The 14,601-nt window shown below is 34.2% G+C and overlaps 1 protein-coding gene across 1 annotated transcript in view; it reads right to left on the bottom strand.

Moving 5' to 3' along the window:
* Nucleotides 1–14,601, bottom strand: part of LOC150107472 (ATP-dependent 6-phosphofructokinase-like) — a 443,838-nt gene that overhangs the window by 275,498 nt on the left and 153,739 nt on the right. The window contains exon 8 of the mRNA XM_090391320.1: nucleotides 1,536–1,631. Coding sequence (XP_090247446.1) covers nucleotides 1,536–1,631 — 96 coding nt within the window. The remainder of the gene's footprint in view (nucleotides 1–1,535; nucleotides 1,632–14,601) is intronic.

Below are 14,601 nucleotides of genomic sequence, written 5' to 3'. Positions count from 1 at the left end.
GTCACTTCCCAAGTGAGTACTGCATGATCACTGTCACCAACCAGAGGCAGAGTGGTTACATCTTTAATTGAAATGTCCTCTGACACTATAATCAAATCTAACACTCTTTGCCCTCGAGTTCATTCTGTCACATTATGCTCGAGGAAGTTGTTCCACAACAGCTCAATAAATGCATTTTCATTCTTCTCATGAGATTCTACTGCTACCCAATGAATATTTGGATAATTAAAGTCTCCCATTATGATTACTCTTTTCATGCTCATCTTTTCTATTTGATGATGCATTTCTTCATCACTAACAACGGATCCACCAGGTCAGTAACACCACCTCACTATGGGATTGATCTTGTTAGATTCCACTTCACACCAGATGGCTTCAAACTCAGTGCCACATGAAATATTGTTAGTAGTAGTAGTACTACAATCATAGGGCTCAATTTTAACTCCTCTCCTATCCACTCTATCCTTCCTAAGAATACTGTACCCTTGACACTCGATACCAGTTAGTAGGTCTGATTCTGATAGCCAGGTCTCACTAATACCTACAATCTGAGGTTGTAACATACTGACTAAGGTGACAAACTCATTTATTATTTCAAGTTTTTTCTTCCAATGAGATTATTTTTCGAATCTTTTTCACACTTCCATTTTTTTTGCTCACTAATTCTTTTACTGATAATTAAAGATTGCGAAAATACTTTAAAATAAAACAGTAAGGAAAACAATTGCAAAGGAGGCACGGGATATGATCAGAAAAAGGCTATGTAATTAGCAGATGGCATAAATTTTGGCAGTAAATTTGGAAATAGTGTAGTACTGTATGTCATTAAAAAATAACTTTGTAAAATGTTTTAAATTGGTAACTAAATTATTTCATCCTGGTGAGTGGTTTTTTAAAAAAGTTAGCTAAAAAGAAAATGTATAGATAGAAAATGTTTAAAATCTGTAACATTTATTTTTAAGATGTATATAGGCACACTAATTGAATTTTAGAGGTGCACTAATTGCATTTGGGTATAGAAAAAATTATATTATATTATATAAAATTATATAAAACAATATTATATTATGTGAGTGCCAATCAATCAATCACTTAAAATAATAATAATCGTATGATGATACACGCCCGTGAGTCCCCTTTACGGGGAGGTACGGCACCATCTCAGTTCCTCTCAAATTTTATCCGAGCTCCAGAACAGCATAGCTGACGAATCAGACCTATGGCTGGGTCAATCACTTCAAAGCATATCAGTGGTGACAGTTTTGAGGTGACATCACCATCTGATACAAAATTTGCAAGATATGAGTTTTTAAATCTGAAATGCAAGAATATTACACCAAAGTTGCATTGAACATAGAAAGACAAAGAAGCTGTGAGAAAAATCAAACTGCTAAAGAGGTATGGCATATGATTCATTATCATTAGTAATAATAACAACCATCACTATAATCAAACTAAAGTTATTTTTAAAAAAATAATGGATTCTTTCTGACAGTTCTAAATATGCTAATATTTTTAATGGAAGGAAAACTTACCTCTTTTACATGGTCTGCTGTAATGGGACTGCCTTCTCTATCCATTGCTCCTTCTGCTACAAGGATAATATTAAGACGCTGGCCTAATTCTCTCTCCTAAAATAATATAAATATTAACTCATGTAAATGTGAAATTAAAAACACAAATGACTTCTACAGCAAGAGGATGACTTGGTAAAGTACTGATAAACTAGAATTATAATATGACAAACCGTCTGGTAATTATTACCATTATGGACTGTTAAGTAATTGTTATAATATGTAGCCATTCAATATCAGGCCCTTATTTAAAAATAAAAAATTCATATCAGTTGACTTGTTACTCGACTGCTCAGATGAAGAGATAAACTTTTTTTAGTACAGATCAAGGGATCGTGTCCTTTATAAGTAGGCCAAGGAGTTTTTAAATACAGCTCTTTGCACCAATTTATTTCAAAACACACTTGATTTTTAATTCAAATAAAATTGTATTCCCTTGCCAATACATTTACTTTTGATAAATTCCAAGTTAAAATACAATGGCTACCCCCCCCACACACACACACACAAAAAAAAAATACTTTTCTTCACTTTTTTTGACTTCTGAAATGTCTTAGAATTCTCAAATGTTAATTATATACAACTGTTATTACTCAAATGTCTACTAATTTTCAACAGGATAGGTGAAGATGTCATCATCATCATCATCACCCTGAAGAGACAACAGTTTCATTTTAACACAAAATCATTGCTCCATTTAGTTATTTAATTCTGATTCAGGGTTAAATCCAGGAACTTATCTGAGGAATTTACCTGATGAAGAAATATTTTCAAGTTTACTTTATTATGGGTATGTAAATTGACATTTTTAGAAAAATTTAAGATGGAAACTTAAACTTATGTGAAATAAATTTATTAGCTGTAAAAGTTTTGCCTATGTATCATAATGGAACACAATATAAAGTTACAACGCAAGAATCATTTTCAAAAATTGGCACATTAAAATTCCCATTAAAAAAAAATTACAATAACAGAACTTTGCGTAAAAATGATATAATAATATTTCTATAGGGAAACCAAAGCCATCAGATAAGTTCGGCTGGTGTAAAAAGGTCTCACAGCTATCTTTATATAAGCACTCTATAATGAATCTGCTTCTATGTAAAAGCTTAGTTTTCTTCAAAAAAAACTGTTTAGTTGAGATGCTATGCTCTGCTAGGCCAGACTGTTCCAGTTCATGGTACTGGATGAAAGATTTGTGCTCTTTCAATGGAGGGCTATAGATTTGCAAGACCTATCCAAAGTAAGGCAAACCATAGGAGCACAGCATCTGGTAAACACCACCGGGAAGGTTGAATGGAGAAAACTTGTCTTCAGGCGAAGAAAGAAAGGTAGAAATCTTCCTGACAGTACAAAAGGATACTACAATATTAACAGATGTTAGAACTTCAGCTATAAGTTCAGAAATCCCTTTAATATAAGAAAGTAGAATTCAAGTATATCTTCAAGAGATCTAAAGACTGGTTGTCTAAAGCTGTTAAAAGATTTCTTAATAAAAGATTCATTAAAGCCATTTCTCATAAAGGCAGATTTGATATAATTCAGTTCTTGTTGTAAAAGGTCTTCGGTGGAACAAATATTATGAGCACGATGTAGCAAGGTTTTAATGGTTCCAATCTTTTGACTAAGATGATGAGAATAAACAAGGCCCCAATTGTTTTCTTCAGAGAACCAGAACAAACAGTGAAAAGTCAGCTACTGGAACAAACTCCAATATGACATCAGCAGAGAACAAAACTGCACCATCAACATAAGAAGCATCGATGTAATTCATCAAAAAAATTGCATAAGTACCAGATCAACAAAACAGTTGTTACCGAAACAAAGAAGAAAAAAAAAAAAGAGTCTTTGACTCCATGGAATCTTGGGATAATAATAATAAAACAGGCAAGATCTTTCTAAGCAACAAATACATGTTATATTCAGACAATAACAAACAGGGAAAAGAAGGAGTAGCTATAATATTAAACACTAACTATAAGGATAGAGCCTGTGTAGCTCAGTGGATGTGGCGTTTGCACACCACCGCGCTAGGCCGCACGAAGGAAGTCTTGGTTTCGAGTCTAGTCGGCGACTAGAGGAAATTTTTCTAAGCCTTTTTTCGACCGGCTCCCGAGTTAGTCGATCTCTGGCACGGGCAAGCAGGTTTTTCCTCCCGGAAACTCGGGTTTTTCGTCCTCTAAACTCAAGAAAATCGACCGTAGAACCCACATTATTTCAGACATTAAATATATTGTGTTAGGGTTAGAGACCACGAGATGGCGGCACATTTGAGCCGTCTCTCTTCACTGCGTACCACTTAATTAGTGATAGCCTTGGGCCATCTGTCTCTGATTGGGTACCAGTGGAGATTGAACTGCCCACTCAGTCTCCAAAAGTTAGATAGGGCTAAATGGCCTCGCCTACTCCCGTATATACGAGAATAAAAAGGCGTTAGCTGATTTGATTTGATTTGGAACTATAAGGATAATCTTCTTGAATGGCAGGCAATATCAAGTAGAGTGGTATGCACTAATATCAGAATGGGGAACTGGACAATGAGACTTATTTGTGCCTATAGTACCACAAAAGGTTCTACTAAGGAAGAAGTGGACACATTTTTTGAGGCAGACAATGAAAAAGGAAAATTTGGTCCTTGTTGGAGATCTAAACAGTAGAGTAGGAAATGATTACCAGACATACAGAAATGTTTTGAGAAAAGACCAAAGCTAATCATAATCACCTGTTAGATTTCTGCCTAGGACATGGGCTAGTTATTATTAACACTATGTTTCAACATAAAAATGTGAACAAATTCACATGGAGAGAAGATGCAAAAAAATAAGAAAAAATCTCATTAACTATGTTACTGTCGATAGTGATGACAGAAGATTGAAATTGATCATTATTTAGTCTTGAGTAGGATAAAGCAGAATTTTATATTGAAAAGAAGTCTGTGTAAGAAAGTTTTAAAAGAAATCAAAGTTGAACAGCTATCAGATGTGAACTATCAACTCAAATACAATACATCATTATTCAAGAAAAATTTAAGACTTTGAAAACAAGAACCAAACCTTGGAGATTTAGTGGCAAATCCTAAAGAAAACTTTGATTCTTTCAGTCAGAGAGGCAACCTGCAAGGATAGAAAAATTAGAACTCCATGGTGGACTCAGGAAGTTAAAGAAGAAGTCAAGGAAAAGAAGAAAGCATATCAAAATAGCAAGTAAGTTACCTTAAGCTGTTAGGGAATACAGAGAAAAATTGTAACAAAGCAAAACATTGTTTAAAATAAGCAAAACAAAAGTCATGGGAAGACTTTGGTAAGAACATTGAAAATAAATATCAGGAAGGTGGTAAAACATTCTGGAGGCTATCGAAAAAGCAGAAATGGAGTAAAGAGTACTGTAAAAGGAATTGGAGATGATAAAGGAGATATGAAAGTTGAGGATAAAGTTCTTGATGCATGGGGTAATTACTTTGAAAGATTGCTAAATGCCACCTGGAATATATATCTGTACTTGAAGTAGAAAAAGCTATCACAAACCAGAAATGTGGGAAAGCAGCTGGAGTAGATGATATTCGACCAGAAAGACTAAAATATGGAGGCACAAAAGTTTTCCAGTGGTTACACTGCATAATTCAGAAAGCAAATTCAGAAAGAGTCAAATTTCAGATGATTGGAGTAGAGCGTTCATAGTACCCATCTATAAAAAAAAAGGAATAAAGCTAAATGTGAGAATTACAGAAAATTTCTCTAATTTCTCTAAGTGTTCTTGGTAAGATTTATGCACGTATTCTTGAGAAATAGCAAAATAAAACAGTGGAGGAGAGTTTGGAGAAGAACAAGCTGGATTTGGGCCAAACAGTGTCAGGATCAGATTTTCACTTTAAGACAAACAGTTGAAAATCATGGGACTATAACAAGGATCTGTATTTAAGCTTTGTAGATCTGGAAAAGGAATATGACAAGGTGCCAAAAGAGAAGCTATTCAAAACACTACAGTTGTATAGTGTCAATTGGACATTATATCAAGCAATACTTTGTCTTTATTTGAGTTGTAAGTCTGCAGTCAGAATTGAAAGAAGTACAGGAAGATGGTTTGATGTTAAATCTGGTGTCAAACAAGGATGTGCATTATCCCCTCTGTTATCCATTATCTATATGGATCACATTATGAAGGAAAGTGGTATTAAACCTGATATCCAAATTGTAGATGTTAAGCTCAGCTCTTTACTCCATGCAGATGATGTTATACTTTTAAATAAATCCAGTACAATTCTGCAAGATTCCCTGACCAAATTTAATAATTGTTGTAATAAATTTGGTATGAAAATCAGCAATAAAAAGACAAAGACAATGAAAATAGGCAGAAACATTGTAAATATCAACTACATCCTGAATGAAAAACCTATAGAACAAATAAAATATTTCAGCTATTTAGGCATAATTTTTAATGAAGATATGATAAGTTAAATGCGGAAATAGACAGCAGAATTAGCAAAACTGGTATGGCAGAAAGTCATCAATTGAATAAATTTATGTGAAACTAGAACAATAGAGATACTAAAGAATACTAGAGAAACAAGAGATAGTAAACTAGAACAGTCAAGTTCTTTCCTAATATCCTCATTTATAACATGGTACTGCCATTGAGGAGAGGAAAGATTAGCTAAACAAGTGTTCTTTGTCAGGATGACAGGAAAAAGACCCAGAGGTATACCAAGATGTAGGTGAATTGATACAGTAAAAAGTGCCTTAGAAGAGAGAAATATAAGATCCGATAATATTGTAATGTTGACAGATAACAGGATAATCTGGAGGAAAATTGTTACTAAGATGTTAGTAATGATGAATCTTTTCATATAGTACTATCATAAGATGCTGTACATCTCATGAGAGTATACGTCAGGAATTTGATGATGACATTAATATTTTTCAACAAGATCCTGCGAAATATGGAGCTGGTCCAGGATTGATCCCTTCATTTCAACATTATGTTTAACATTCATTACGACAAAATTACAGAAACTACTACTGCTACTGTGATAGAGTAATAACCTAAATTTAAAATAAACCAAATTAAAGTCGGTCCTCCACTTATGAAGTATGTGACTTATGACAGCTATTCCTTCATAAAACAAATAAAAATAAAAATAAATAAATAAAATAAAAAACCATTAACATATTCATGCTATATGTAGTGCTACAAAAAAACATCTACAGTACTATGTTTGGCTTGCAGTGATTTCCTTCCAACTCATGGCATTTCTGACTTACAACCACATCATCAAAATGGAATCCCATCATAAGTCGAGGACTAAATGTAATTATTCAATGATCTCACCTTCATTTTAAGGCAATCATCTAAAGAGCATATACATATATAGCATAATTATTTAAATAATGGCTTCACATATGTAAGAGAAAACTAAATGGAATTTATTACTCATATATTTCACTCAACGTGCCATGAGCTTCGTTCAGGAGAAAGTAGAAGAATTTGCTAAAATATTTAAATTATGAACACAGAAACAAGTCATACAGCATGCGTATAATATCACATCATCGTTGCAGCTGTACATTAAGAGGAAACACTATTACAGTTCAGAGACAAGTGGGTATAGATGTATAAACCGCTCTATAATATCTGTTCATCAGCTGCCCTCTAATACAAATCACTAGACTCATTTGCTGTAATTTATGCAACAGAATTCTATGTGGAACTGTGTCAAATGCCTTTGAAAAGACTAGCAGAAACACTGAGTAGCCAATTACTTTATCCAATTCAATTGTCACTTTATTATAAAAAGTAAGAAAATTAATAAGACAGGATCTGCCTTTCACAAAACCATGTTGTCCTGACATGTCCACCCAGTCCTGAATTCCGTTTTTTACCAACTTTTCCAGTACCTTTTACCACTATTTCTGAGATACTAATTAGCCTATAATTTGAAACTTTTGTCTTGGAACCTCCTTTATGCAGTGGAACTATTTTGCTCTCTTTCCAGTGGCACCTTCCATGAACTGAGACTTAAATTAAGCAGCTATGCCAGAGGATATGCCAATTCTGTTGTATATTCTCATAATACATGGGCTGATATGCTATCCAATCCCATAGCAATTTAAGCAGGCAATGTCCCAATCACAACTTGCATGCATTTTAGTACATTATATCATCAATGTCATTTGGTTTAAGCCAATACAGAACAAAATTTGTTTGGCTACATCCAAAATCGTCAGTCCATTCTCATTTGTTCATTATTCAAATGAACACTTGAAAGTGGGAACCATGAGAAAGTAGGGATTTATATTAGGTCAAAAATCTCATCATCATCAAATTCCTGACATGTACCCTCAAGGAGTGTACAGGATATGATAATACTACACGAAAAATTTACATCATTACTAACTTCCTATCTACAATTTTTTTTCCTCCAAATCAGTCTGTTACTTGTCCAGACTCCAACATTATCAGATCTCATATTTCTATCTTCTAAGGCACTTTTTACTGTATCAATCCACATATATCTTGGTCTTCCTCTGGGTCTTTTTCCTGCCAACCTGGCAAAGAACACTTGTTTTGCTAATCCTTCCTCTCCCATTCTGTTTAAGTGACCATACCACCTGAGATTAGTTCTGCGAACACATTCCTGAATGCTAACAAAGTCAAGTTCTTTCCTAATATCTTCATAATATTCATATGATAGTGCCATTGATGCCATCTGTTCACACCCCTAACTTTTCTCAGGACTCTCATATCTGGGGGGGTCCTCTAGTCTTTGGTCAAGTGTTTTCCTTCTAACTCAGCTCTCAGATCCATAAATTAAAATTGGTGTGAACACTGGTTTGAACTGTCTTGTATATAGCTAATTTAGTGTTTTGAGTCATTTCTCTCTTATTCCATAAAAATTTATACAGTTGACTTCCTAACATATCCGATTTGTCGATTCTGTTGTCTATTTCTATATTTAAGTTACCAACCTTCATTAAAAATCATGCCCAAGTAGATGAAACATTTTACTTGTTCTATAGGTTCTCCATTCACAATGCAGTTGATATTTTCAATGCTTCTGCCTATTTTCATTGTCTTTATTATTGCTGACCTTCATACCATATCTATTACAACAGTTATTCAATTTAGTCAGGAATCTTGCAGACATAGCGGATTTATTTAGAAGTATAACACGTCCGCATAAAGCAAAGAGCTGACATTAACATCTCCAATTTTGATATCAGGTTTAATACAACTTTCTTTCATAATTTGATCCATATAGATAATGAATAACAGAGGGGATAATGTACATCCTTGTCTGATACCAGATTTAATATTAAACCATATTCCTGTACTTCTTTCAAATTTAACTGCTGACTTAAAACTCAAATAAAGACCAAGTATTGCTTGATATAGTGCCCAACTGACACCATACAACTCTAGCATTTTGAATAGCTTCTTTCTTTGCACCTTGTCATATGCCTGTTCCAGATCTAAAAAACTTAAATAGATCTTTGTTATATTCCCATGATTTCTCGACTATTTGTCATAAAGTGACAAATTTTTCTAAAGTACACTTAAATAAATCTTACCAGGAATACTCAATAGAGAAATACCTCTGTTTTTCTTTGTCTCTGTATTCTCCAATTCTGTAATTCTCACATTCAGTTTTATTTCCCTTTTTATATATGGGTACCATAAGAGCTCTACTCCAATCACCTGAAATTCGTCCCTCTGTCCAGATCTTCTGAACTAAGCAGTGCAGCCACTGTAAGACTTATGCTTCCATACTTGATATTCAACCAGAAATGCTCATCTACTCCAGATGCCTTTCTACATTGCAGATTTTTGATGGCTTTTTCTACTTCAAGTATGGATATGTATTCCTGACTGTATGCCTGCTGAGTATTTTTTTATCACTGTGCTATCACTTTTTGTTTCATTTAGCAATTTTTCAAAGTAATTACTCCATACTTAAAGGATATCTTTTTCTCCAGTTTTCATGTCACCTTTATCATCTCTAACTCCTTTTACAACATTCTTTCCTCCATTTCTAAGCTTCTCCAACAACCTCCAGAATATCTTACCACCTTCTTGATATTTATTTTCTATGTTCTTGCCAAAGTCCTCCCATGACTTTTGTTTCGCTGGTTTTACACAGTGTTTAGCTTTCTTACATTTGTCTCTGTATTCTCTCAGAGCACAAGCTGACTTATTTGCCAAGAACTTTTGACATGCTTTCTTCTTTTCCTTCACTGCTGTTTAACTTCCTATGTCCCTCATGGAGTTCTGATTTTTCTATTCTTGCAGACAACCTCGCTACATGCCTCTCTAGCTGAATCAATCAGTGTTTTCTTCAAGGCTTGCCACTAAATCTCCAAGGTTTGGTTGCTGTTCTCAAACTCTTTCATTTTTTCTTCAATAATCTTTGTGTATTTTAGTCTGTAGTTCACATATGAGAGCTGCTCAACTTTTATTTGCTTTAAAACTTTCTAACATGTTATTCTTTTCAATATGAAATTCAATTTTATCCTGCTCAAGACTAAATAGTGATCACTTCCAATTTCAAATCTTCTGCACACTCTGGTGTCCTGCACCAGGGAGAAAACATCACTATCAACAATAACATAGTCAATGAGACTTTTCTTATTCCATGCCTCTTCTCTCCATGTGAATTTGTGCACATTTTTATGTTGGAACATGGTGTTAGTAATAACCAGTCGATGTCCTGAGCAGAAATCCAACAGGTATTTGCCATTATTATTAGCTTTGCTCTTTTCTCCAAATTTTCCCAAAATATGTTTGTATGTCTGACAATCATTTCCTACTCTGCTATTTAAATCCCCAACAATGACCAACGTTTCCTTTTTCATTGTGTCAGTTGCTTTTTCTGAAGCATCAAAAAATTCCTCCACTTCTACCTTTGTAGAACCTTCTGTGGGACCATAGGCACAAATAAGTCTCATTGTCCAGTTCCCCATTCTCATATTTGCCCACATCACTCTACTTGAGACTGCCCGCCATTCAAGAAGATTAGCCTCGTATTTAGTGTTTAATACTATGGTAATCCCTTCTTTTCCTTGATTGTCATTTCCTGAATATAACATTTTGTATTTATTGCTCAGAAAGATCTCACCAGTTTTTGTCTTTTTTTGTTTCAGTCACCCCTATTATGTCGATCTCGTACGTATCCAATTCCTCAGCTAACTCCATTTCTTTGCTATTCAGGCTTCTTATTGATAGTACTGATCTTGAACTGTGGTGATGTTGAGTTCGGATGTGTTTCAGAATTTGTTCCAGTAACTGATTTGCTGTTCGTCCTGGATCCCTGGCGAAAACAATGGGGGGGGGGGAGCTTGTTTACCTGGGTGATGTCCCAATCAGCATGAAATTCTGTCATGTTGTATCATCATTTTATACTTTAGTGTTTAAGCCAAATTGCATTCTTAAGCCAATAAGAATACAATTTGGTTGGCTAAATCCTCAAAGTCTAAAATCTAAAGTCTAAAAAAATCAATTCTAAAACCTCAGTCAGTTCTCAATTTTCCTTAATGGAGCTCTTACAGTTTTCTATCTCTGACCCTTAAGCAATCCATATATCTTACAGTAATGACTGTGATCACAAAATGATTAATTCTGTGTTTCTCTGAATCTTTTCTTCCTGTATATCACACTTGAAAATGTTCTTTAGAATAGACAAAAAATTAGTTTCATTGAGTTAACAGTGATAATTATTCTGTTAGTTTACTTCACCATAATCGGCCATATATACAAAAGATACACACATAAATATGTTGCTAAAAGGTTAAAGCTCAATACTGGGAAAGGACCTCTATTATCCTTTTAAGGAATGCAGAGAAATGGCAAGGCTTTTCAAATAATGTTCAATCCTCACCTTCTCATATGAGGTGCACCTTGTCAGTGAGTATCCAAATGCATAATTAATGAACAAGAAAGCACTGGTAACTGGGATTTAGTCAAACCAACAAAGTATATTCTTCTGCAATGGCTTAAACCAAAACAAAATGATGCTATACATGATGAAATATTATGAAGGCTAGGACACTGACAGACTAAATGAGGTCATTACTATTTTCATGGTTGGTCGATTTATGGTTTACTGGTGCAAGGACAGCAAAGGTCACACTGTGTCATACCAAAGGTACAGTAGTACACAAGGTATGAATAAATAGTCATAAAGAACTAAATTAGTAAATAATGTGTATATACAAAAAAATTAAGCAATGCAGTATCTACATATAAACAGAATTTATAATCAAATGTGTTTGTATAAATTAAGTCTTTGTAAAATGATAAAAACATTGTTCAATTTGCCAGTCTGCTAACCACTGTTTGAGTGTATAAGGCTTGGAATAATAAGTAAAAACTTCATTCCTCTCTCTCTTGTGAAATGCTGGCATGCCACCAGTATATGACAAATGGTGAGATGCATGTTTAATTTTTCACACATAAGTGGGTCATTGCTACTCAGTAAATAAGAATGTGTTCAGATGACTGTGATCTATGCAGAACTTCCTCTCCTTCTGTTTTTATATTGACTGCCAATGCTTAATTTCAGACTTAATATGATGCAATTTGTTTTTCAGTGTTTCATGCTATGATAACTACCACAGGCAATTAACTTTGATTTTATAAACTGTCTGTAGCCTGTATAGGGAACTATCAAACAGTACATGAAAAAGTATAAGCTGATCTTGCAGCACATCTGCAGTCTCATTTCCCTTAATTCCAATGTGGCTGGCAATCTAGCAAACCAGACGTCAAAATTACGGATTTTCATTTTCTATAACAGTCATAAAACTTCACAAAGCACTGGAAGTGGATTTTACACAGTAGAGAAGATAGCCTGTAAATGAATCTGTATAAATTACATACTTCTGGTAGCAATTTTCTTTTCTATGCACAAGCGAAAGCTGAATGGCATGCAACTCTGCTGAGTAATTACTGCAATCAAGTGGGATATAGTTTGGATGGTAATGCCAGAAAACACTGTGGCACAGTCAGTGGAGGTTTAAGAATCTTGAACCATTAGTATAGCTGGGCAAAAAAGCAGAGGGGAGGCTGCTCTGTGTACATAACAAATGCAGATAGACAAATGATAAAGCACGAGACTTCTATAATTGACAAAGTGAGAGGTTACAGGATGGAGTGTTCATAAATTATTATTAATATTCATGAACACATACCAAAAGGATGTATGGCAATCTGATGTGTGTGATACTGAGCCTTCCAATGTAGAGTAAAGAAACTAATCCATGTAGGATGCTCTGAAAGTGACTATTTTTAGGGCACAGTTAAGGGACAACTATTTTCCGTCTAAGTGATAGAGCTAGTTCATTTACTTCAACATAAAAAATTTGAGTGGGCAATATAAGAAAAATGCCAGTAGCTATCTGTATACCCTGACGATGGTATACAGATAGCTACATATGAAAAATGTAGCAGCTATTTCCCGTGTTGCTGTTCAACATTAAAAATTCAGAATGACATGAAGCTGTTGCTAAGATTCTGGCAAAAGTTTCTCCAAAAGTGTCTGCAATAGCTTTGGGATCAGCAACAAACATATTCATTTATGGCCTAAGGTAGATAAATGGTGGGTTCTGTATCTACCTTTCATTTTCCAGATTTTATCCCATATGATTTTTGCACTGGTTGCACAAAAATGGATCCAAAATTGTTTTTGACTCTAATGTCTCACATAACATGCTCAGGCCTGAGCACATTTAAACACTATGAGATTTGATGTGGCAGGGTATATACGAAACATACCCCATGCTGTCTTGATGCTTTTTGAGTGCATGGCACTCTGGTTTCCACCACGACTTTAGATAGAGTGGAAATTGAGATAATGCTTTTGGAATTGAGGCTGTTGCTGCCTCTTGACAATGCAATATGCTTCATACTTGACTGCTTCATTGATTTTGATTCCCATTCGTCCCGTTTTTTTATAAAAATGTTGTCCCGAGTTAATTCCAAAAGTCCCACTTTTTTAAGTATCCTTCAGGAAAAAATGGATAAATGGATTTTATCTTGTTTTTAGAACCAATTTCTACTACAATGTTGATAATAATAAATTTTATTTATTTATTATTTATAATAATAATCATTAGTATTATAAATAATATAACTAACTAATAATAACTAATAGTAACTAATGGTGATGTTCTTTTTTCTCATGCTTCTGTTATAACAGTATCTTACTTGATCAATTCTTTGCATGTTATAATTTTTATCGTTTTCTACCCCTATAATGCCGAAACGTAAGTGCAGTATTAATGATAATATTAGAAGAGAATTTACTTTCATTAAAGGTATAGATGAAAATGTGGAATGTACTTTATGTAACTGTAAATTTTGCATTTTGCATGGTGGTTGGTCAGACGTAGTCAACCAAGTGAAAATGAAAAAACATAATGCTGCTGTTTGAAGTAAGGCTTCCAACTGCAGTATAAGTAATTTTTTAATTGTGAAAACCAAGAGTGAAAGGGAAAGAGTTATCACTAGCAGCGCAGGAAGCAACCTTTGCATATCACACAGGTGCATAACCACAGCCTTAACTCCATGGACTGCACAACAACCATCGTGAAAAAAATTTTCAACGATAAATTCAAGTGTTCGCAAACAAAGTGCAAGGCAATAATAACCAATGTTTTGCGCCATTAGCAACAAAGCAGATTGAGGAAGAGCTAAAAGAAGTTCGTTTTATATCAGTATTAATCGATTCATCAAACCACTTTGACATGAAATTAGTACCTCTGGTCATTAGATACTATCATCCAGAAAAAGGTGTGAAGGTGAATATGTTGGAGTTAGTTAATTTAGGTGGTGAAATTTCAGAACTTTTATTTTCTTATGTGTTGGAAGTGTTACAGAAGTTAGTTCTCCTGAAAAAGTTATTGCTATATTAGCAGATAATACAAATACAAATCTTGGTGGAAAGAAGAGAAAGGGAAAGGATAATCTGTATTTCAAAATGTAAGAAAACACTGTGAACAATTTAATTGGAATTGGTTGCCCTGCACATGTGATACAT

This window comes from Typopeltis vanoorti, chromosome 4 (assembly GCF_054136105.1).
Source record: "Typopeltis vanoorti isolate ZY-2024b chromosome 4, IOZ_Tvanoo_1.0, whole genome shotgun sequence".
NCBI lineage: Eukaryota > Metazoa > Arthropoda > Arachnida > Uropygi > Thelyphonidae > Typopeltis > Typopeltis vanoorti.
The sequence above is the reverse complement of the archived record's forward strand: the minus strand, read 5'-3'. Positions and strand labels throughout refer to the sequence as shown.